Raw genomic sequence first — 25,884 nt, 5'->3', positions numbered from 1 at the left:
GATTGAGGACCCCACCCCCCCAGGCTGCCTCTCATCTTCCGCCGCTCCTCCCCGCCCCCGCCCCCGCCCCCAGGCTGCCTCTCACCTGGAGCCCCCAGCGATGAGTGCGCACAGCGCTCTGGCCGGAGTCACGTTGCTGACCATGGCGCCCAGGGCTTTGTCCACGTCCTCCCTGATGAAGGTGTTGGACTCTCCTGCTTTGTGCAGCAGCACTCTGACGGTGCCGTCCAGCTCTTGCTCCATGGTCTTCAGGTGGGTGAACATGTCCCCCAGACACAACACCGCCACACGGGACACGCCCGAACGCAGGTTCTTCACCTGGAGACGGAGGAGGAGGAGGAGGCAGGTGAACAGGCCATTCTTTCATGGCCTGTAAAAGCTTACCACAGGATAAAGACGCCAGGTCTCAGTGTTTTGATCGACACTTCCCTGATCCAATCGTACACTGACAAGACTCACCTCGCGAATCACAGCGAGCGCTATGTCGTGAAGCCTCGTCGCCAGCACATCCGGATGGTAGATGGATAAAGTTCTTACAAAGCCAATGCCTTCGATCTTCTTTTCCCTATGAGAAATAAACCAAAAAATAAATACACACACACACAAACACACACACACACACACAAAAGTTTTAGAACACCCCCATTTTTCCAGTTTTTATTAAAATTTAAGCAGTTCAAGTCCAGTGAATAACCTGAAATGGTACAAAGATAAGCAGTAAACTGCCAGAGGTTAAAAAAAAAGTTTAGGTTACCAAAAACTGCAGACTAATGTACATTTCAGAGTTATACAAAAAGGCCTTTTTCAGGGAACAAGTAATGGGTTAACAACTTACAGCTGTTCTGCAGCAATGGAAGTAAGTTAAGCCTTGAAAGTTGATGCTAACAATTCCTACAGGTGTCCCAACTTTTGTTGATTACTTACAAACCCTCTGTCTGTATAAAAGCAGTGTTGGAGCAGATTGTGTTACTACACCCTCTTAAGTATTATTTGGACAATATTGTACTGCAGAAAGTAGTGTATTGCTGTCATAATGGTGAGAAAAAGGCAATTAACAAAGGAAGACAGACAGACCATTATAACCCTTAAAAGTGTAGGTCTTTCCTTTAGAGAAATGGCAAAGAAAGCCATGGTGTCAGAGAGTACAGTTTCCTACACCATCAAAAGACACTTGGAAACTGGAGGAAACTCTGACAGGAAGAGGTCTGGCAGACCCAAAGCCACAACAGAATAAGAAGACAAGTTTCTGAGAGTTGCGTGATAGGCGGCTCACAGGACAACAGCTTCACGCGCAGCTTAACGCTGGTCGAAGTAAGCAAGTCTCAGTTTCAACTGTGAAGAGAAGACTTCAAGCTGCAGGTTTGACAGGTCGAGTGGCAGTAAGAAAGCCATTGCTAAGATGGCAAAATAAGAAAAAGAGGCTTGCCTGGGCCATGAAGCACCGCCAGTGGACTACTGAAGGCTGGAAGAAGGTCTTATGGACCGATGAATCAAAATTTGAAAGCTTCGGTTCATCACTCAGGGTTTTTGTACGTCGTCGAGAAGGCGAAAGGATGGTTCCTCGGTGTGTGACACCAACTGTCAAACATGGAGGAGGAAGCGTGATGGTCTGGGGCTCTTTTGCTGGATCCAGAGTCGGCGACTTGCACAGAGTGAGTGGCACCCTGAACCAAAACGGCTACCACAGCATTTTGCAGCGCCATGCAATACCCTCTGGTATACGTCTAGTTGGTCAGGGGTTCATCCTACAGCAAGATAATGACCCAAAACATACCTCCAGGCTATGTCAGAACTACCTTAGAAGAAAAGAACAAGACGGGAGGCTTCAAATCATGGAATGGCCAGCACAGTCTCCAGACTTAAACCCCATCGAGCTGGTTTCGGATGAACTGGACAGAAGGGTGAAAGTAAAGCAACCTACAAGTGCAACACATTTGTGGGAACTTCTGCAACAGTGTTGGGAAGAACTTTCCAAACAACATTTCATTTCCATTGTAGAAAGAATGCCACGAGTGTGTTCGGCTGTTAAATCGGATTAATGTTATACAGATTAAATTTTGTTAAACAAAACGATTCCATGATTTCCTTTTTATCTCCAACTGTTTATGTATTCTATGCTTTAATTTCAGAGTACACTGAGACATTAAACTGCGTAAATTTTAATAAAAACTGGAAAAATGGAGGTGTTCTAAAACTTTTGACCGGTAGTTGTGTGTGTGTGTGTGTGTGTGTGTGTGTGTGTGTATATATATATATATATATATATATATACACACACACAAAGAAAATAAAAGTTAAAAGGTGAACCATTGCCGAGTCAGTTATAGATTAACATTAACGGGAAGAGGCCAACACTGAACAGGTTCCATACAATGCATTTTCCATTTCTGACTGAATAAGATAATCTAGAAACTGATAAAAACATTAAATTGTGCTCAAATTAGAAATACTAAATGAAAGACAATAAATCGAATCAACAAAAGATTTGACTATAATTCTCCATGTCTTCCAGTCAAAAATGGTTCTGATTGAGTGAGATGTGTTTGAAAGGTCTAATCTGTGATCATGTTAACGATGCACAGGGTTAGCTGATGTGTTTGAAAGGTCTGATCTGTGATCATCTGATCTGTGATGCAGTTAGCTGTGCTTTACCAGTCGTCGTCAGCCATGAGCCGGAGGGCCTCGGGGAGCGCTTGCTCGGGTTTGGAGAAGGGCCGCACGTCTGAGGGCTCCACGGTCTCACTGGTGCGGGGAGCGGACCTGGCCCTCTGCTTGCGCTGGGGCTGGGAGCCAGCAGACACCTCGTCTGGGGGACACAGCATAGGGCACAGGGTAAAGCACAGGGCTACAAACACTCAGAGACCCACAGTCATAAGGTATACAGGGGCATGCGCTTCATGTTATAAAAATGAACAACGTTTCTGATATTTTGAACCCTTTGCAGTCCAGTTATTCATCGCTTGTCAGGCATGTCATGTCCAATTTATTTTCACACACACTGTTTATTTTACATGCGCTGTTTAAAATATCCCCCCCCCCCGTAGTAAAACCGGTTTAAAGGACACTGCAATGCTAAGCGACATCAGTACTGCATCTCCAGCCAAGCCCCACCCCGTGCTCGCTGTATTTGTCACATACCTCTTTATAGACGTGCACACTGATAAATCCTCTCCTGATCACTCGTTTTATCACCAGACTCCTCAATAATGCGATCCAAGTCGTTATTTTATTACTGTAACATCACAAAAAGCTCTGCAAGTGTCTGTGATATTCTTTGAGCGCTGGATGCGGAAGCAGCTACCTCCTTTGTTTATGTCTGCTTATCTCTGTATGGTGCAGCTGCTAGGGCTATTGCTCACATAATAATAGTAGATTATTCTAATAGTAGACTTTCTTCAATTACCACTGATTTGTTTAGGTTGTGCCTCCCCCCCCGTCCTGCACACTTTTCAGTGACGCTGGTTCAGAAGTAGAGTGATAAAGAGTTCCTACCTGAGCTGGGGGAGCGTGCCTTCCTCAAGCTAGGCGCCAATTTCAAGGGAGGGGGGCTGAGGGGGGTGCTTTCTGCTGACACAGACTCAGCCTTGGATTTCAGAAGCACACCTCCGTTCACACTCAGATCTGCAGTGGGGAAAAAACAACACAGACAAGCATTTAACCCTCTGCTTACCATCATATAGGAATTCTCTGGGCTCTTTCACACATACCACAATGATTAAGCATTAGTAATTAACACTGCAGGGGGTACTAATGCTATGAAATTATAACCAATTTAGTTTTGTATATGGAGACAGGTTTATGTTTAAAGTGGGTTTCAAGAGTCTACAGACCTGTAGGTTAATGACGGCTCAACTCGGAAGCTGTTTATAATGACCAGCGGTGCAATGATGTCAATACACCATCATTTCCTTTGCAAAAAAAACCCCAGTGTGTACCGTCCGGGCTGCTGTCGACGTCGATTGCCCTCAGGCGCTCCCTCAGGCTCTCCTCCAGTCTCTCCTTCCTCTCCTGTTCCCTCAGGAGCTGCTCCCTCTCTACCCTGTTCTTCCTCCATCTCATCTTATCACGGGCTGACTTGGAGATGGCCACTGTCACCTGCGCACCAAAACAAAGCCCGGGCATGCTTGACATCCAAGAAGAAGATTCACCCAGAACATAAAAAATTCCAGCTTTAAAGAAAGTCAAGTGAACATCACTCCATCAGAGCATGAAACATGCTTACTAGAGACTGTGCACAGTCCTTTCCAAACAGGCTAGGATAGTAAGAGGATAGGAAAGCCATCCCTTCTTCATATAAACAATCGAGTGATAATCGTGAATCCTGTGCTCATTTATCAGGAATGGCTAGCGTGGCATTATTACACAATCACTACTCCGGATCACTATGTTAAAAACACAAAAACAACTCCAGCAATAAGCAGCCGGCCTCTAGAGGAAGAAACTGAAAGTTACAGGTTTATTTTATGGCCGGCTGCCAACAACAAATGCAAAGAAAATAAAAAGCGATGGCGCCGTTTCCCTCTCAGCTGTGCTCTGCAGCACTCACTTCTCTTTCAGCCTGGTCGCTGCTCTCAAAGGTGCCGTGGCTGTTCTGATGGACAGATTTCCCGTAGACGGCGGGGGGGGTCTCTGTGCCGTGCTTCCCAGCACTGTCCCCGTTCTCTGCAGAGCACAGCATGGCCTGGCTGTAGGTCAACGAAGCCGTTGGGCTTCCAAACACACCTTTAAAACAAAACAGAGTAAAAAATATACATGAACCGCAGAGGAACAGCTCTTTATGTGCTAGAAACTGGGGACCATTTCACCAGTTCAGCACATTGCAATTCCCTACAGCACCTGTCCTCGTCACAGCCGCTGAGGAAGGGGGCGACACCTTGGTTACAATAAATCATTTCATTTCAGAAGATCGGCAGCCCGAGATCCAAATACACACACACACAAAAATCATTAAAAGCAGTCAAGCCCTTACTAATGTGACAGCTGCCTACTACTGCACCCAAGACTATCTATTAAAACAGATTTCCAAAAGGAAGGACTTACGAGTCATTCAAGCCTAGGAGCAGACACGTCAGAATGCAGGTCAGATAAGTTGCTGTTGCTTTTACAACTGTATTTATTCAGCTGTGTTCCAAGTTCTAATTCCTTTTCAAAATTAAACACTTTCACTTTTTGGTCTTGTGTATTGTCCAACTAAAAGTATCAATATTGTTTCTTTTTTTTTAATCTTCCACAGCACTTGAGAGCTCGACAAAATAAAAGTATTGCTAAATCAAAAGTATTGAAAACCAAACTGCTCTGTGTACCTCATCTTCGCTTAACAAAGCCTCTTCACTGCACCTCCTGCATATATCCAGTATGATCATTTGGAAACGTACATTACAAAAGACTGTAAAGTTTTAATTTCAGCAAAATAAGAAAATCCTCAAACAATCCCTAGGAAAGCCCAATCCCCAGTTTTCTGTGTGTTTCCGGGAGCGTCGCCACAGCATTCACTGCATCCGGCATGCTTCCTTGTCTACTGATACATGTAGTTTACATGGCAACGGAGAGGCATGGGAGCTAGGCAGCGCAAGGGCTGAAGCCAGAACAATAGGAGAGAGCACTGGACCTGTAATGGCTTGCTATGTTCAAACAGCAACAGCACAAGAAGCCATAAAACAATATACTGCACACGTAACATGCAGGCAATGTGAAAGCAATGAGGAAATGAGTTACCTATCGAACAAGGAGAGCAGAAGAGTCTGTGGAACTACGGTCTCTCTGTCCAATACCTGTTGCTTTTGTATGTTTGTTTTAGTGATTTTAAAATGAAAATGGAACAAGACCACCCTCGCCTGACATATAGAAAGAAAGAAGCAGACAGAACTTTCTGTAACACTCCAATCACTGCAACCCAACAGACTGAAGATTACCCATTGCTGATGTTAGGGCTGTTCTTGCGTTTTTTTTTTTCCCAGATGGAACACTGACCTTTGCCAACAATGACAACAGAATCTTCATGCATTCCGCTGGTAGAGGTCACTTCGTGGTTATTTTGTTGCTGCGTGTTCCCCAAGGATGCTGGGGAACCTGTAACAAAAAACACTGACTCAGTCCTGTCCACCCTGAACCATCCAGGAACTGCAAGACCGAAACCCATGACAAGCTACCATGAAGTCTTGCAATACAGCAAATCTCCATCACGGTCTACAAGTGAGACACTAAACTGACCAGCTAGCCACTCTCGGGTCAAACCATGTTTAATATTCATTTTTATAGTACAGTTTTGGTACAGTATAAAACAATCTTTCTGTATAGTTCTGTGGTGTTAAAATAAAGAACCAATCAAATTGATCAATAAAACTCAATACGAAAGAAAACCCTACAGGCAATTTCAAAGCTCCCAAACACTGTAGATCAGTCCTTATGGACAGAGATCACTGTACGGTACTCACCTTTAGTGGGCTTTGAGCCTCTGTGCATTTTAGCAGTGGTCAGAGATGGTTCTCCCAGCCTCCCCTCCTCAACCTCCACAGCTCCATTCGTGTATCCCATTCTCTGCCCGACGACACTCACATCCGATGTTGCTCTGTCGCGGAAGGACACTCCTGCAAAACATGCCTCTGCTCATCACAGCCACTGGGACCAAGCATGCATTTAAGAGGAGGCATCACACAGTGGAAGCCCTGGCTCTAAAAGACGTGGTTCCCCAAGCGGCTCGAGAAGCCCTTTAAAACACTAACAATAGGATTGCATTGAGGGGAACTGCTGATCCCTGGAAAATAACCCAATTGTGTTTGGATGATAAATAGGAATAGCAAGAACCCATTTAGATGGGGCTGGCGGTCCAAGTGAACATACATACAGTGAAATTGTCAGAGTGCATTGTGAAACAGTAGAGATACCTTGGTCAGGGCTGTACTCCACAGGGCGAGTGCTCTTCATGTCTGGTGTGGCTGCCAGGCGTGGTCTTGTGGCAAATGGATTGAAGCTCTCAGACCTGCAGGAAAAGAAATGTCAATACAGGTACTGAGGACATAGAAAACACACCCTGGATTTGTAATCCATATGGAAAATGAATGAACAGCTCTTTTAAAAGCATTTTAAACAGAAACTGAATTTAGCCTTAAATTTAAGAACCCTGTGTTATAACCACAGGCAACAAACAGTCAATCAGTGCACATGACCATATATAGTGCTGGCATGACTCACATGGTCCTGTGGTTCCGCAGTGTATTGGTGTTGGTGGGGGGTGTGGGGGCGAGCGGGGAGCTCAGGGGCTCCGGAGGGCTGGAGACGCCACTCTCGCTGATGGGGCTGGTGAAAGTGGACGAGGCGAGGGAGGAGAAGTCCAGGGTCAGCTCCAGCTTCAGCGCAGAGTCCAGGCTCTCGGCCACCGGGGGGCTGCCACTCAGCTTTGCTCGCTTCTTCGCTGCGCTGTACCGCAGGGAGCGGAGGGAGCTCATCATCTGGAGGAGGGGGGGGGGGGGGGGGGGAGACCAATGGGGTTCCGTTGAGTGGTAAAAGTCTTCGCAGTTTTTAAACACTCGCTTAAGTGTGCTTTCTCAGCAGGGGGAGCAGGGGAAAACTAACACACGCTTGTTTACTGAAGCATAAGAAACTACACTGGAGAGCTAATGCCCATGCAAGTGTGCATTACCTGTTAAAAGGCTCACTTAAAAGTTCAAAACTGAGACCCTTTAAACTCTGTATAAATGCAGGACAGCACACAGTGAGCAGGGTTATTTGTTCACACTTGCTTGCTAATACAGTAAAGACTTGATCTGATATTAATGACCTATGCCAAGGATTTAAAGGAATGTCCCAAGTGCAAAAACATGAAACAACTTTTCAGCTATTTCTTTTAGTGTGTGTCTTGCAAGTTACGCACATACACAAACACACACAGATACATTACATACCTCTTCATAATCAGGCTGCCTAATCTTGATTATTCTGGCTATGGGTCTATCCTAACACAAAAAAGATCAAAAAAGCTTGTAGGGCTTGCCAGTAGTTTGGTATTTATGACTGAAGCATCCTAACAAAACCTCAATCCTCTAAAATCAGCTCAGACTTGCACACACTCACACTGACCTCTTCGTGGTCAGGTTCATCATCCTTCACGTCCAGCTCGGACAGGTCCAGCGCGAGGCTCGTCTCTCCTCCAGACTCCTCGGTCCCCCCTGCCTTCTTGGGATCCCTCCCTCCTCCGTCAGCGAGGCTGGGTAAGCAGGGCCCCCTTGGGATGGGGGGCACCGGCTTGGTCCCATTAATGCCGCGACGGGAGGAAGGTGTTCGAATCAGAGCAGGTTTCAGGGGGACTGGAGAGTGCTTCTCCTGGGTCAGGTCTACTGTGGGATACAGAACAAGGTGTTGGTTGGACAAGGATGATAAATAATGATGAGTCTACAGTAGTACAGTATACAAACACTTCAGACAGCGCCTCCATCGGCAAGTTCCTTTTCACTCTGCAAGTCTGTAGGAGTAGCACTGTATGTAAAGATACTGCGAGTTTTGTAATGGGGGTAATAAACGACAGGATGCTGACAGTGTTTGATGATTAAATTGGGGAGCTCTGTGGTGAGTGTATTGTTGGTGAAGCCGTTATCACCTTGTAAGATTCAGCTGGCCAAAGCTGAAGGCATTGCTAATGTTTTGTACGTAACTTGGCTTAAAGAGAAAAATAAACAGTTAAAAGCTCTAACCCTAACTCCACACACCTTGTGACTCCTTGTGATCCCGGGCTCCTCCGTCAGCGAGGCCAGACAGGCTGGGCCCCCGTGGAATGGGGGGCACTGACTTGTGCTTACTGAAGCCGCGACGGGAGGCTTGGGTTCTAACTAGAGTGGGAATCAGGGAGACTTGAGAATGCGTCTTCTGGGCCATTTCTACTGTGGGGCACAGCACAATGCATCGACTGGACCATGTCAAGCAGCCAAACGCTTAGACTTACTTAAGTTTCTTATAAGTTTTGCCTTAGCACTTTAATAGAGTAATAGCACACAAAACAAAGACAACAACAACGATGATGACGACAACTTCAATGACAACAAAGCATCCTCGTCCTTTGATGAAAGACCCTGGCCACCACTGGCTGCCACTCTGAACTGAAGAGCACTACCCACCTACACTACCCATAACTGGCACAACCAACCAAAAGCCCCAGGACACAATCTCTACCTGTAACTCAAGGAAAGTTGGGTTTAGTGGTTAAATCATTAAACAAGAGCTTGGAGACCTCCAGGTAAATATCCCAGCGATCCACAAAGTCATTTCATATCCCTGTGCCACCCAGCTGTGAACCTGAAGGAGGAAGATCCTTGCTAAAGTTATACTTCTACAAAAAAAGAAAAAAAGAAAAAGTTCTCTCCCACACACCTTGTGACTCCTTGTGGTCCCGGGCTCCTCCGTCAGCGAGGCCAGACAGGCTGGGCCCCCGTGGAATGGGGGGCACTGTCTTGCGCTTACTGAAGCCGCGACGGGAGGCTTGGGTTCTAACTAGAGTGGGAATCAGGGAGACTTGAGAATGCGTCTTCTGGGCCATTTCTACTGTGGGGCACAGCACAATGCATCGATTGGTGAGGGATGAACAGTCTAACTTTGATAGATAATCTGTGGGTGAGTTAAGAAACAAAGTCTCTCTATGAGCAGCTAAGTGAAAGAACCCACTGAAGCAGATTTCACCTGTGATTTGACAGAGTGGAAAAATTCTCTCACCGAGCCCTCCCAGTTACTGAACGCACACCACTAACTTCAGAAGTCTCTGTTAGGTTTTTAATAGAACAACAGCACACAAAACAACAATGACAAAAGCATCCTTGCCCTGAGTCTGTACTCTGAACTGTACAGCACTACCCACTGACACTCCCCTATTGACACTGTCCTGTACAGCACTACCCATTGACACTGCCCTGTACAGCACTACCCATTGACACTGCCCTATTGACACTGCCCTGTACAGCACTGCCCATTGACACTGCCCTGTACAGCACTGCCCATTGACACTGCCCTGTACAGCACTAATTGAACTGCCCTGTACAGCATGACTTGCCGTGGACCACTGTCGCGGATATTGAGCAACTGTGCCCATACTACCATTGACACTGCCCCAGCACTACCCATTGACACTGCCCTGTACAGCACTACCCATTGACACTGCCCCACTGCCCTGTACACACTGCACTGCCCTGTACAGCACTTTGACACTGCCCTGTACAGCACTACCCATTGACACTGCCCTGTACAGCACTACCCATTGACACTGCCCTGTACAGCACTACCCATTGACACTGCCCTGTACAGCACTACCCATTGAGCACTGCCCATTGACACTGCCCTGTACAGCACTGCCCATTGACACTGCCCATTGAGCACTGCCCTGTACAGCACTGTACCCTATTGACACTGCCCTGTACAGCACTACCCATTGACACTGCCCTGTACAGCACTACCCATGCAGCACTACCCATTGACACTGCCCTGTACAGCACTACCCATTGACACTGCCCTGTACAGCACTACCCATTGACACTGCCCTGTACAGCACTACTCATTGACACTGCCCTATTGACACTGCCCTGTACAGCACTGCCCATTGACACTGCCCTGTACAGCACTACCCATGACACTGCCCTGTACAGCACTACCCATTGACACTGCCCTGTACAGCACTACCCATTGACTGCACTGTACAGCACCCTATTGACACTGCCCTGTACAGCACTACCCATTGACACTGCCCTGTACAGCACTACCCATTGACACTGCCCTGTACAGCACTACCCATTGCACACTACCCATTGACACTGCCCTGTACAGCACTACCCATTGACACTGCCCTGTACAGCACTACCCATTGACACTGCCCTGTACAGCACTACCCATTGACACTGCCCTGTACAGCACTACCCATTGACACTGCCCTGTACAGCACTGCCCATTGACACTGCCCTGTACAGCACTACCCATTGACACTGCCCTGTACAGCACTACCCATTGACACTGCCCTGTACAGCACTACCCATTGACACTGCCCTGTACAGCACTTTGACACTGCCCTGTACAGCACTACCCATTGACACTGCCCTGTACAGCACTGACACTGCCCATTGACACTGCCCTGTACAGCACTACCCATTGACACTGCCCTGTACAGCACTACCCATTGACACTGCCCTGTACAGCACTACCCATTGACACTGCCCTGTACAGCACTACCCAGTAACACTGCCCCATACCACTACCCATTGACACTGCCCTGTACAGCACTACCCATTGACACTGCCCTGTACAGCACTACCCATTGACACTGCCCTGTACAGCACTACCCATTGACACTGCCCTGTACAGCACTACCCATTGACACTGCCCTGTACAGCACTACCCATTGACACTGCCCTGTACAGCACTACCCATTGACACTGACCCATTGACACTGCCCTGTACAGCACTGCCCATTGACACTGCCCTGTACAGCACTACCCATTGACACTGCCCTGTACAGCACTACCCATTGACACTGCCCTGTACAGCACTACCCATTGACACTGCCCTGTACAGCACTGCCCATTGACACTGCCCTGTACAGCACTGACCCTGCCCTATTGACACTGCCCTGTACAGCACTGCCCATTGACACTGCCCTGTACAGCACTACCCATTGACACTGCCCTGTACAGCACTGCCCATTGACACTGCCCTGTAGCACTACCCATTGACACTGCCCTGTACAGCACTACCCATTGACACTGCCCTATTGACACTGCCCTGTACAGCACTGCCCATTGACACTGCCCTGTACAGCACTACCCATTGACACTGCCCTGTACAGCACTACCCATTGACACTGCCCTGTACAGCACTACCCATTGACACTGCCCTGTACAGCACTACCCATTGACACTGCCCTGTACAGCACTACCCATTGACACTGCCCTGTACAGCACTACCCATTGACACTGCCCTGTACAGCACTACCCATTGACACTGCCCTGTACAGCACTGCCCATTGACACTGCCCTGTACAGCACTGCCCATTGACACTGCCCTGTACAGCACTACCCATTGACACTGCCCTATACAGCACTTCCCCATTGACACTGCCCTGTACAGCACTACCCATTGACACTGCCCTATTGACACTGCCCTGTACAGCACTACCCATTGACACTGCCCTGTACAGCACTGCCCATTGACACTGCCCTGTACAGCACTGCCCATTGACACTGCCCTGTACAGCACTACCCATTGACACTGCCCTGTACAGCACTACCCATTGACACTGCCCTGTACAGCACTACCCATTGACACTGCCCTGTACAGCACTACCCATTGACACTGCCCTGTACAGCACTACCCATTGACACTGCCCTATTGACACTGCCCTGTACACACTGCCCTGTACAGCACTACCCATTGACACTGCCCTGTACAGCACTACCCATTGACACTGCCCTGTACAGCACTACCCATTGACACTGCCCTGTACAGCACTACCCATTGACACTGCCCTGTACAGCACTACCCATTGACACTGCCCTGTACAGCACTACCCATTGACACTGCCCTGTACAGCACTGCCCATTGACACTGCCCTGTACAGCACTGCCCATTGACACTGCCCTGTACAGCACTGCCCATTGACACTGCCCTGTACAGCACTGCCCATTGACACTGCCCTGTACAGCACTGCCCATTGACACTGCCCTGTACAGCACTGCCCATTGACACTGCCCTGTACAGCACTGCCCATTGACACTGCCCTGTACAGCACTGCCCATTGACACTGCCCTGTACAGCACTGCCCATTGACACTGCCCTGTACAGCACTACCCATTGACACTGCCCTGTACAGCACTACCCATTGACACTGCCCTGTACAGCACTGCCCATTGACACTGCCCTGTACAGCACTACCCATTGACACTGCCCTGTACAGCACTGCCCATTGACACTGCCCTGTACAGCACTGCCCATTGACACTGCCCTGTACAGCACTACCCATTGACACTGCCCTGTACAGCACTGCCCATTGACACTGCCCTGTACAGCACTACCCATTGACACTGCCCTGTACAGCACTGCCCATTGACACTGCCCTGTACAGCACTACCCATTGACACTGCCCTGTACAGCACTACCCATTGACACTGCCCTGTACAGCACTACCCATTGACACTGCCCTGTACAGCACTGCCCATTGACACTGCCCTGTACAGCACTACCCATTGACACTGCCCTATTGACACTGCCCTGTACAGCACTACTCATTGACACTGCCCATACTAAACTGACATAACCAGGACTTCATCTCTATGTATAACACAGCTTTTCCACTTAGGGGGCAAGTCACTTCCTATGCCTGTGCCACTCAGATGAGAACTTGAAGCAGGACCCTCGCTGAAACTATATTTCTATAAACAAACAAACACAACGCACCTCCAGACTGCTGCTTGTGATCCCTGGCTGCTGCGTCAGAGTGGCTACACGGCCGGGGCCCCCGTGGAATGGGAGGCACCGGCTTGCTCTTACTGAAGCCACAACGGTAGGCAGGGGGTCTAACTATAGTTGGGGCGGAGACCTGAGAGTTCTTCTTCTGGGACACTTCTACTGTGGGGGTACAGCACAATGCATTTTGATAGGACAGGAATGATAATTAAATAACCTAACTTAAATAATCTAACAAAACCTGTAACTCTGTAACTTCAGAAATCACTTGAGCGTAGTCTCAAAGTAAAAAAATATTTAAAAAGAAAATCGCTTTGGCTAGCGTCTTCATCAGTACGTTCCTATTTATTACTCCACAGGCCCGCTGGAGTAACGCTGTGGCTTCACTGCAAAGGCATTGAGAGTGCCTGTTTCTTCTTGAGATGAGCAGATCCCGTGAAGACACATGTTTAGGCATCATGCTTTGTTTGCTTACAATGATTTTAATTGAGCAGATAACAAACAACAACAACAGCAACCAAGTATCCTTGCCCTTTTGATGGCTACCACAAGCTGCTGTCCTGAACTGCAAAGCACTACCACCCATTTATACTCTGCAAAACAAACTGCCACAACTAACCAATATCCCCAGGACATAATTAACTCTAAACGGTTAAGGGTCACGTCATTACAAAAGAGCTAGGGGACGCGAATAACCAGGAGCCTCACTAAAATTATATATCTTATGTCTAAGAAAGACAGACAGAACAAAAGAATGAACAAAAAGACTAGTAGAATGTTTTGTTTTTCCTACTAAGCCTTTCCAAAATGAAAAGGATCTTATGGGGCTTGTTAAGCACTCACAGCTTTAGATGTTTGCACTTGACGGCCTCATATAGTCAAGACCGATTGTATTATCCGTGACCGAGGGTGTTCTTGCCTTATTATTATGCTTCCTGATACTCAGACATTACATGCAGCAGCACGCTCGCCAGGCTTTGAATGCATCACTGTGAATGACCTTTCTGTTAACGAAGGAAACATTTAATGGTCTGGATGGAAATGCATTTTGAATGGAGACTGAAGGGAGTGCCGCTTAGCATTACAAAATTAAATTGGGTGGAATGGAAATTGCAAATCACATGCACCTAAATCAAATGCATCTAAAATCACATGCATCTACCAACGCACCTAGCAGCGCGCAATTTCTCACACACCAATGCCGACTGGTCTGTTGTGCCGTTGCCAAGTCAGCGAGTTTATAATAAAACCTGCTTGCACATTCAGAGGGCAAATGCAAAACAATGGAACATTTTATCCAAATGCAATACGTCTATCGTAGTCTAGGAGTATATGATAAAAGACTGGTCAAGACTGGTGCAAAATCAAGACAGTTGTTATGTTTAGAGTGCGGCAGACAGACAGGTGGACGCGATCTGCACAGAAAGGTCCCCTTTTTTTCTTCTTTCTTAGTGGACAAAAAAAATAAATAATGAAAAACAGAAGCTAGAAAGACACTTGCCTTGAGTGTCGTCAGTCCTGGAGCTGGGCAGCCTCTTGCAAGGGCTGGAGTTGGAGGTGCCATCGAGTGGCTTGCTGGGCCAGGTGTTGGAGAATCCTACGCTGTCCTCCGTGCCCTTCCTGGGAGGGGTGGTGTGGAGCTGCCCGCTCCCGGGGGAGGACAGTGGGTACGATGGCAGGATGAAGGCACCCTGTGAGGCGATGCTGCTGCTGCTGCCACCGCCAGCACTGTTGGGGCCGGACAGGGTGCGCTCAATGCTGGGGTGGCTGTAGAGGCCCCTCTGGGGCTTGGTGGAGAGGTTCAGACTGGCGTGGAGGGGTGCTGTGAAACAGGAATCCTTTGGTTTAAAACTAGACTTGACCAGTTTTTATTGATATAATTTCAAATGAAATCTAATGAATGAAAGAGCTATTGTTAAAAAGTCATCCCGATTCTGATCCTGGGCTGATCCAGGATCTTCATTTAGTTCCTCCCTATATCAGAGATGGGAATAATTGCAGAAGTTTCACCCACTGCAGGTGTTACTACAAGCTTGGATAGCCACAGTGTACAGGTAACAAGCACGTGTGTGCCTTATTAAACTAGTAAAACCAGGAATGGATCAAACTGCTATGGAATGGGAGTCTTATTTCCATCCCTGTTATATGGCAGGGTTTATTGTCTAGTAGACTGTGCTCCCCCTTTACAATGTGACCCTGTCACTAAGGCAGAATTGAAACACCTGCATTAAGAAAGATTTGAGATTGATAGCCACCTCAATCTCAAATCTTTCTTAATGAAAGATTTTCATTATTAAACCACAGTCACAGTTTGTCTCCACAACCATTCAGATTTATGCAGGGTCCAGTGCAGATTAATAAATCAAGTTTGCACGTCAAAAGGGCAATCCAATGCACTAGCAAATATTGCACAGTTTGAAAGAAAGAACAGTCAAACTATGAGAAATGACACTTTGTAGAAATCAATGCAGACCCTCCGAGAGGAGCTGTAACAATGCCTCCCTCAGGCTCACTGCACGCTTCGCTCAGAGCAGTTCAACACTTCACCTTTCTCCAACTGGCTGCTGGTCCCCAAAAACTGCAGATCTGAATCCACACTGCCGCTGCTCCTGGAGTACCCGAGGAGCCCCTGCTTTCCTGAGATGCGGGGCTGGTGCCACTCTGCTGCACCTAGAACAACACATGTAACAGCAGCCTGTAAAGCTACATAGAACACAGTCAACATTTCAGCCTTTTGTGTAAACCCTCAAGTTTCCTGGTCACAAAACAAAGGAACTCCCACCCCCACCCCAGTCTTCATTTTCACTGTGACTGCTGTGGCCTGAGAGAATTACAATACGTATTTGTCACATGGCACAAAAATAGAGACTATGAGCACATGGTACTTTCTCCTGTAGTCTTTGCATGACAGGACCCCCCTAACACAACAAAGCCACAAACACACTGGCGTTGGTCTAAATCAGTAGAATAAACTTCTAGATCAGAATCATGAACATTAGGTATGGAAACAGCAAACCAACATTCCGCCTTTACAATTTATGTAAACAATTTTTGAAGGGCTGATTAACCGTGCTGGAATTCTCTTAAAAAGCCACAAGCAAACAATGCAGCTCAGTTCAAAAGAGAACATCAAGCCTGGTCTTGACCGGAGTTTTGAAAAAGCAGTCGTCAGCTTTGCTTCACAAAGGTCACCGTCCGTACTGCCAGGGTTGACTGTGAAGGCTTCATGCTAAGCTTCACCTTGCTTTTATGGTAATGCACTATAAACATACATTTATGACTTTCAGAATTACATTTTACACTGTTTTCAAAGTGCTTATTTTTGGACACATTTGCAGTTTTTACCACAAAGTGAAAACCAACCAAAACACTTAAACAGCTTTTCATGAGCTTTAATGCAAAGGACTGACTTTGTTAAAACCACTGTATGAAGATTAAGCTCACGTTCTGTTAGAACAGGACAAGTTGAGAACCGTCTTCAAATCCCCCCCCCCCCCCCCCCCCCCGCACTGCAGGCCACACACATGTATAACAGCAAGGTTACGAGTTATGATTTAAGAGTAAATACAGCATATAGGGTAGAACATTTATTTGCACATTGTCTGATAAAAACGTCCACAGCACCTATAAAAGTTCATACAATAAAGGGAAAAAAACACACATGAGGGTTTAAGACACTGCAGCTTTAACTCAAAGCCCAGCTGACTCTGCTGTCAGTACATTATGCACCTGCTGTAAGAACCAGCGGGGCATGATCATGAGCCCGTCACATTACTGCCACAAGAAATTACAAACGCCACCGTGAGCCAGAGTCAGCGCTGAACAGACTCGCAGACCTTCTTCTAGAAGGTGCTTTGAAAAGAACCAATTATGCTCATGCAGTCAGGTTACACACACACACACACACAAACTATAATAACTTATTGGAATGTCTCTGCGATCAAACCTGCATTTCCCTCCCAACTCTCATCAGAAAGCGAGTTATCACTTTGATGTTTTTCTGGGTTGGGGGGGTGCATTGCGTTTGACAGCTGCTCAGCTCAGCTCTGTCCCAAATCAATCCTCTGCAGGGCAGCCCTTCAAGATGAGTATCTGTGTTTTGCAGAACTCTTACCCACGACATTGTAAGCGGCCCCTGGTGGGTGAAGCAGTGCTTCAAAGTCAATTTGTAATTATGTGACCATGCTTGTCTGTATTCCTGCTGTCCCTATATATCCGTTAGCCTTGTCTGACTGTATTCCTGCCTGTCCCTCTATACCCGTTAGCCTTGTCTGTCTGTATTCCTGCCTGTCCCTCTATATCCGTTAGCCTTGTCTGTCTGTATTCCTGCCTGTCCCTCTATATCCATTAGCCTTGTCTGTCTGTATTCCTGCCTGTCCCTCTATATCCATTAGCCTTGTCTGTCTGTATTCCTGCTGTCCCTCTATATCCGTTAGCCTTGCTTGTCTGTATTCCTGCCTGCCCCTCTATATCCGTTAGCCTTGTCTGTCTGTATTCCTGCTGTCCCTCTATATCCGTTAGCCTTGTCTGTCTGTATTCCTGCTGTCCCTCTATATCCGTTAGCCTTGTCTGTCTGTATTCCTGCTGTCCCTCTATATCCGTTAGCCTTGCTTGTCTGTATTCCTGCCTGTCCCTCTATATCCGTTAGCCCTGTCTGTCTGTATTCCTGCCTGCCCCTCTATATCCATTAGCCTTGTCTGTCTGTATTCCTGCCTGTCCCTCTATATCCATTAGCCTTGTCTGTCTGTATTCCTGCCTGTCCCTCTATATCCATTAGCCTTGTCTGTCTGTATTCCTGCCTGTCCCTCTATATCCATTAGCCTTGTCTGCCTGTATTTCTGCTGTCCCTCTATATCCGTTAGCCTTGCTTGTCTGTATTCCTGCCTGTCCCTCTATATCCGTTAGCCTTGTCTGTCTGTATTCCTGCCTGTCCCTCTATATCCATTAGCCTTGTCTGTCTGTATTCCTGCTGTCCCTCTATATCCATTAGCCTTGTCTGTCTGTATTCCTGCTGTCCCTCTATATCCATTAGCCTTGTCTGTCTGTATTCCTGCTGTCCCTCTATATCCGTTAGCCTTGTCTGTCTGTATTCCTGCTGTCCCTCTATATCCGTTAGCCTTGTCTGTCTGTATTCCTGCTGTCCCTCTATATCCGTTAGCCTTGTCTGTCTGTATTCCTGCCTGCCCCTCTATATTCGTTAGCCTTCCTTGTCTGTATTTCTGCCTGCCCCTCTTGCTTGCCTGTGAAAGCTCATTAACACGTCTCTGCAAAGGTAGTGACTCCCTAGAAGAAACTGCAACGTGGGGGCACTCTGCTGAAGAATTAAACTAAAATGTGTAATTCTTGGGAAAAATCTACAACTTCAAGACAGCAATAACGAAATAGTGCCTGGGCAGGTGTGTGCAACGCTAAAAATAAACATACAATGTGTGTGTGTGTGTGTGTGTGTGTGTGTGTACAGCTCTACTGTTCTGAGTGCAGACTGCAAGGAGACAGTGTCAAATATGGTACAGTAGCCCTACTGTACTGTAGATTAAATTATGCGCTATTTGTTTGCTCTAGCTACTGCTAAACAAGCACCATGCACTTACATTGCTTACACTGATCAAACTAGTTTGAGAAACGGCAGGAGACCTACTTAGATCGACTGCAACCTTCAAAAGGTGAGACAACGATAAAAAAAAATTACAAAAATAAATACATACAATAGCAGAGCTCTAAACACTTGCGTGTGAATGGATATGCTGCTTGCGGTACAGTAATTGGCAGCGTGGGGATACCTCGACTCGCAGCCCAGAGGACTTCAGCACTCTACCAGAGCTACAAATGTAGCCTCATGACCCCGGTTCTAATGTGTTGCTTGTGCAGGACAGAGCTACAAAAACAACAAGCTGCTATACTCCCGCTTACGAGAAATAAGAGTGTGTCACACTCTTGGCCCGAGGACCCTCCTCAACACTGGGCATCAGACTTCATTTCAAGCTGATAATACTCCGTCTTGACACGCTAAACAGCGAAGCCTGTTTCCATAGAAACGCATTTCATTTTGATTGCTTTTCTATTTCTGTTCTGTTGAAATATTGAAGGCTAAGCGGGGGAGGGGGGGATCAAGAAGAAAAAGCATCAAGGATATGAAGCCAGTGACAAACCCAGCAACCCACAAGTTCTGGTGACATAAGAGTTTGGGATGGCTATGGATTCAGTTTGATCAGCCTCTGCCCACCAGGATAAACCACAGCCGGGTTCTTTAAAGCATTTTACAGCAATGAGAAATCACCTTGGATCCTATCAACCGCCTGTCCGCGGTTATCCTGGGATTATCAGTAATAACATGCGGTGGATGGAATCCAGGCGGACTACCTGGTGCTGTAAAATGCTCTAACAGTAACGAGCTGTGGTTCAGCCTGGCAGGGTACAGGTTAATCAAATCAACCCCAAGTCCAGTTCCTATTAGCGGACAGGTTTCTACATCAAAGACTCAGCTGGTTCTAATGGCTGGTGTAAACAGATTTCAGGCTTGAAGTGAAACGGGATCCGAATAGCATGATATAATACGGATCTGGAACCAAAACACATGGTTTAAACAACCAAGCCACACTGCTGCTGCAGGGTCATGGGGATCCTGGGACAGCCGAGCGCTACCGGATGAGCACTGCTGTCCTTTCCTTTGTTCTCTTTAATAATGTGCCACTTCCTCCAGGTTCAGTAAAAAGTAAATAAACGTCAGTGCATCATTAATACCTGGTTATTTTGATCAAGCAGGTTAATCCAATCAAAGCTTGCTAATTGCACCCTCATATGAATTGACCCTAATCTCTTCTCAGCGTTACTAACATTAGCTGACTCCATCTAGCACGGAAGCAGCTAAACGTGCCAGGGACCTGTCAAAGAGTGTGTCTCCAGGCAACACTCAGCAATGACCTCACACTGTCCTGAGAACAGAGCCCAACACACCCACTGAACTGTGATTACAGTTTGTAAATTATTAATGCCCGACATGGATAGGAGGCTATTTGTTTTCCTCACTGTGAGGCAATGGTCGGTCGGTCGGTCAGTCACTGGCTCTGTTCGCGGGCTGTATCATAACTATTGCTATCCCTCATTCACCGGAAACACAACACGTGCTCTGCATCGGTCTCCAAGCACTTCTTTTGTAAGGGATCCGGCCTCGGCGAGTGTCAGGTGCATTTGTGTCTATTCAGCCATGAAAGCTACGAAATGCATCAGGGCATCTCGTGACACCACCCGCAGACCTCCTCCCACTGGACTGCTTTGCAATGCCGCGTAAGGGCCAGCAGAATTAGCTCTGAGCAGGAGACCGGTGGCAGTGAATCATTTATGGGACACTAAGATGAGGGAACACAAAGCCACTTTGTGGCTTGGAACTTGGTTTCAGGAGACTAGGTTTCAGACCACTGCATGGCACACCAGAGGAGACGAGGTTTGATACAGCCCAAACTAGGTCTCCTGGAACCAGGTTTCAAGCCACTGTTCCTGAAAAAGTGGCTTTGTGTTCCCTCAGCTTTAGAGCTATTTAGTTGCTCCCTTTACTTAAGATGCTGTTCAGATTAAGAAAGCAGACAACAAACCACACCGGAAAATGGGGGCAAATGAAAGGCATCTGATGAACCGAGTGTGGTGTGCAGTAAGAATCAGAGAAGGTCTTACCAGCGCTTGTCAAAGTGCTTGAATTCTCCAAATTCACGGCCTGCACGTTGCCCTGCTTGGCAGGTTTCACGGCTGACTTTCTGGTGATGAACAGCTCATCGTTTGCTGGCGGTGTTGGTGAACGCCTCAGTTTAGGAGATTGTGAAACCTGTCCAAGGACAATAATAAAAAAAAAAAGATTACTAAATACTGCAGGTACTGCAAGTAAACTGACATTGCCACTGAACCTACAGTGCCCCACCAACCTCCTTGGGAAGGTCTGGTGAGAAAAGGACCCCCACATCCCCCCGAAACAAACGATGTTACTTTTAATATAAAAGGCGCTTGTTAAATTTGTCTTGGAAGAACTGTTGTCATGATTCTAATTGGTCCGTGGGAGTAAATTCCTGAACACCAGCCCGATCTCAGAAAAGGACGAGAATGAACTTAGCAATAAGAAACGCAGTGGAAATATATATTCAACAGTTCTGAGTAAATACTTTTGTTAAATTTTCTTATTTTCATTCAATCACACACAAGGCTTTTTTAATGAAGATCTGAAGATTGCCAAGTGGTGCTTAAAAGGACTATTTTCTCGTCCTGTTGCTTGGAAACAAGTGTTAGCGCTGCTGCAAACAATCTACAGGAACAGCTTGATAGGCTGCAATTATATTCATCCACAATCACTGGCACTGGAGCAGTTTTTAAAGTGGGGGTGCTGAAAGCCATTTAACAAAACTGTAACCCCTATAAATAAATAAATAAATAAATGTATTGTTATTTTTTTTTTATCCTGATTTCAATGATTTGTTGTACTCTTGCGGTCTCCAGTAGCATGTGAAATGTGTCTCTTGTGCTCGTGTGATGTGCCTTACAGCACTCGACACACCATGACAGCTTCCCTAGCTCTGTGAAGGGCTGGGGGCACAGGGACACTTACAAGGGCACCAGACCTGGGTTCAATTACAGGGACAATTACAGCACAACAGTTTGCTGAAATTGCAATTCCAATTCCAGTGCTATTTTACTCAATTACAATTCCAGCTACAATTACACTGCAGTAATTACAATTATAATTGCAATAAAACAGTAATAAACAACTACCCACATTAACATGCTTACTCCACTTGTTTAAATAATCAAGCACCAATCACAGGTAGAAATGGGGGCACCGAAAGTGGTTGAAAATACAAGAATAATGATGGAATGGCAAATAAACGTGTCATTGAACTGTAATCAATGATATGGTTCAACTACAATAACAATGACACTGTACTTGCAATTATCGGTAATTAGGATTTGCACAATTACGACTGTAACTGCCCCAGGTCTGAACGGCACCCATGTAGCTGTCCTCAGAGCTGGGTGGGGGGGGGAGTATTTAGAAAACTGCCCTTTTAAAAAACCACTTGAAACAGCAGAAATATCAAACAGCTAGCTGTGAGGGGGTGTGACGGGAGGAGGGGTGAGGGGTGAGAAAGCTTCTGTACTTTTTGCATTTTGAAACTCAGTATGATTATCGAGCCTGAAAAGACGCGGGGAATGAGTGCGTTTGCAATTTCTGTCCTGTTCTGAAACTGATTTTTTGAAAATCCCAGTTTACTAAACAGGGACAGTTGCACATTTCTAGCGGTCACTTCTGAAACGACCTCACTCCAGGAATTCAGCGTTTAGGAGTCTTTTCAGAAGCATAGCTCCCATGGCTGAAACGGGCATTAGAGATTAAATCCTGTCAAATAATGGTCTTCAACCTGAAGAGATAGAAAGCACACAGTTGCAACAGGCAACTGGGCTTTTGAAGACAGAACGGCAGCTACAATAGCCAGCCTATTACACAGGCTGTGCCTGTTAGACATCCTTATTGCTGTTGTGTTATAATGTGCAAAATCTTTTTTTTTATCTGTTACTACAAAAATCAGAGCTGAAGCAGAGAACAATGCTTAATTCCACTAAGAAAAAGCTAAATAACTGAATACAACTTCCGTTTACACAAACAAGAAAGTGAAGTCACTGCACCATGTTGCAGGAGTGGAATGAAACTGGATCATCACAATGCAGTGACATCACTGCTCAGTGTGACAGGTTTGTGACAACACGAACACCTGATTGGTTGAGCTGTTAGGCTAACAGTATAATAGCTGTTAGGTTATAGTATTCATTTTAAATTATTTAATATTACAGAACATCACTGACTTTACATCCCCCATAGGTGCTCTATATTCCAGCACATGCTTTGGCTGTCAGCATGCACAGTCCTTTAGTCATTTAGTATAAAACACCTGGGAAATTCAGTTTAATACAGGAATATGCAGAACACTAAAACAAAGTTAAATAAAACACACCTGTTCCTTTGTAATAGTATCAGTATCGTTGGGTGCTTTGGCTGGCTGGAAGGGTGTCTTGGCTGGGGTGTTGGTGTTTTCCCAAGGCAGTTTATTCTTCCCTTTGCTGGCGCTCAGCACCCTTCTGTGCATCGTGGTCTCCTCGCCCTGTGGGCTGGTAGACCTGTGGCCCTGGTGGGGCTCCCTCTCTGTGTCCCCCCGGTTGCTGGTCGCGCTGGAGGTCCTTCCGCCCCCAAGCAGCCACTCCGTATCGGCTCCCTGAGGCACCGGCTGAGGAGCTCTACCATGAGCGGAGGATGCGATGGGGACAGCATACTCCACCAAGCCGTGTGCGGTCAGCTTCGGGAGAGTCCGTCTAGCCAGACGGGCTTGAACTGCAGCCATCAGGCCATCCACGTCTTCGTGCAGCTCGACCTGGTCAACGGCCTTGACCAGGGGTTGCATTTTGCCGGATCCCATGGAAGAAGCCAAAACTGCGAAGACTTCCAGCGCGGCATGCCGGACCTTTCTCTTGCCGTCAGCCAGGGCTGGAGCCACGGCGAAGCAGAGTTTCGGCAGGTCAAAGTCCTCGCTGGGGTGGGTCAGGAGGGAGGCAATGATGATATTGATGACCTCCTCTCGGACTTTGGAGTTCCTGTGCTTGACGTTCTCCAGCAGCAGGTCCAGCAGCTTTTGGGGGCCGGCGTTCTTCATCAGCCCCATGTAGACCTTCATGTACTCCTGCTTGGTGACTGCCTTGTTGTCTCCCAGGACCTTGACCGCGGTGGTCACCATCGCCCGGAGGAAGCGCTCCACGTGGCGCCCCAGCTTGACCACCAGCAAGTTGAGGATCTCCAAAGTGCTGTGCGTGACTTTGAAGTTGCTGTCATCGAGCAGGCTGCACAGGAACCCGATCAGCCCGAGCACATTGGCAGAAGGCACAGAAGACAAATCGGTGTGGGAGACGACGCTCTTCAGCTCTTCCACGGCGTGGGTCCTGGCCTTGTAGTCCTTGAGGTCCAGCAGCCGGCTGTGCAGGTCCAGGGGTACAATGCCATACTTCATGCCGCTGTGCTCCTTCAAAGGTGACAAAATCAAAGGGGCATCATTTAGAGAGGGGCTGCCTCTGGAGCCTGCCGCTGTGGGTCTTGGGCTGGGCCGCCTGCCTCTCTTTTTTGCCGATCTCGGGTTATTATTATTATTAGACTCTGGGTCAAGGGAAAACTGCTCAAAGTTATCATCTATAAAACGGTTATAATCTCGCCTCATGCCGGGGGGCAGGCGTTTCAGGTAAGCATTAAATTCCTCTTGCCCGACAACAACGTGTTGCCGTATGTAATCCAAAGTGGAGAACGCCACCACAGGGTCGTTAGGGCCGCTGCTGCGACTGACATTGGTAAATTTCTTGGTTAAAGCCTCTATTATGTCGTACAAGTCGACACGGTGAAAGTCTTTGTTAAGCAGAATGGGTAAAATCACGGTTGTGGCGGTCCTGACACTGGCCTCTGGGCTTTCCAAGCCGTGCTCGACCAGCGTTGATAACATCTTTTCCGGGCTGTGGCTGTACTTCAGACACTTGTGCAAAGTTTGAACCAGCTCCTTGCGCACTGCCGGGCTCTCGTCTTTCAGATCGCTCAGCAGCCCAGGCAGCACTGCCTGCCTGAAGCGGTCCAGCTCCGGGTCCGGTATCTGGACTATGTCACAGACCAGCTGCACACATTCGGCTTTGACGTCTCGTCTGGCATCTTTTTCCAGCACCTCTACCACCGCAGTCAGCAATTCCTTTCTCTTTTTAAACAGAAGCTTCCCGGGGTTAGAGTGGATGTGACCACGGGTTGCCTTGATGGCTTCTACCCGTCTGCCCGCAGTCTGCGTACCTGAAGAAAGTTGCTGAAGTATCACATCCTCTTCCATGCTAGTTAGCCTGGGGGGGCGGTTGCTGTGGAGCCCGTGTCGCTCTTGCGGAGAAGACGGGGGCAAGCTGGCAGGCGCGGGCGGAGTTGGTGGTACTGCAGCTGGGCTTACGCTCCTTGCCCTGCACGCTCCCAACAAGATATCGCAGCCGCAGTCCCTTTTTCTTGGGCTGCCCCGCTGCTTTTCAGCATTCTCCGTGCACTTGAGATCGGTGCTTTTCCGGGGCTTGCCCTGGAAAGCCACCGGGACAGACTTTACTGCAACTAGTGGCCCCCCCGCTGCTGCCATGAATGGGGCTTGAGCAGCGGTGAGGAACACAGCCGTCTCCAGGGGTGCATACTTTCTTCTCTGACGTCACTCCTAAAACATTTCACCCCCTCCCCTTTTAAAATCCCCAAAAAGTCTCCCTCTCGACTCGTCTCCAACTTCAAAAGCAATTCACTATGTTATTTTTTATTTTGTATTCCCAACACACACCCTCCCTCCACTTGCCCGCTGAAGCGAATGCGCTGGTGTCTCGGTTGCTACCTCACATCACTAAGGAATAAAGCGCACTCCGAAATGGCCGTGGCGA

At 47.4% G+C, this 25,884-nt stretch overlaps 1 protein-coding gene across 2 annotated transcripts in view; it reads right to left on the bottom strand.

Annotated features, from left to right (window-relative positions):
- The window catches only part of LOC121324520 (TOG array regulator of axonemal microtubules protein 1-like), a 31,481-nt gene extending 5,611 nt beyond the window's left edge, over nt 1–25,870 (bottom strand). Inside the window, exons 1-15 of one of the 2 annotated variants that reach the window (XM_041266509.1) lie at nt 23,418–25,870; nt 21,097–21,244; nt 15,976–16,098; nt 14,930–15,250; nt 8,077–8,333; nt 7,192–7,448; nt 6,885–6,979; nt 6,435–6,587; nt 5,971–6,069; nt 4,547–4,722; nt 3,936–4,095; nt 3,493–3,621; nt 2,653–2,806; nt 460–565; nt 86–318 (exon numbers count right to left, since the gene is read on the bottom strand). In XM_041266509.1, coding sequence (XP_041122443.1) covers nt 86–318; nt 460–565; nt 2,653–2,806; nt 3,493–3,621; nt 3,936–4,095; nt 4,547–4,722; nt 5,971–6,069; nt 6,435–6,587; nt 6,885–6,979; nt 7,192–7,448; nt 8,077–8,333; nt 14,930–15,250; nt 15,976–16,098; nt 21,097–21,244; nt 23,418–25,598 — 4,592 coding nt within the window. In that variant the 5' untranslated portion in view covers nt 25,599–25,870. The remainder of the gene's footprint in view (nt 1–85; nt 319–459; nt 566–2,652; nt 2,807–3,492; nt 3,622–3,935; nt 4,096–4,546; nt 4,723–5,970; nt 6,070–6,434; nt 6,588–6,884; nt 6,980–7,191; nt 7,449–8,076; nt 8,334–14,929; nt 15,251–15,975; nt 16,099–21,096; nt 21,245–23,417) is intronic. The other variant, XM_041266510.1, reaches the window with a different exon arrangement.
- Between the last annotated feature and the right edge of the window lie 14 nt (nt 25,871–25,884).

Source organism: Polyodon spathula, chromosome 12 (genome assembly GCF_017654505.1).
Source record: "Polyodon spathula isolate WHYD16114869_AA chromosome 12, ASM1765450v1, whole genome shotgun sequence".
NCBI classification, from domain to species: Eukaryota; Metazoa; Chordata; class Actinopteri; order Acipenseriformes; family Polyodontidae; genus Polyodon; species Polyodon spathula.
The sequence above is the reverse complement of the archived record's forward strand: the minus strand, read 5'-3'. Positions and strand labels throughout refer to the sequence as shown.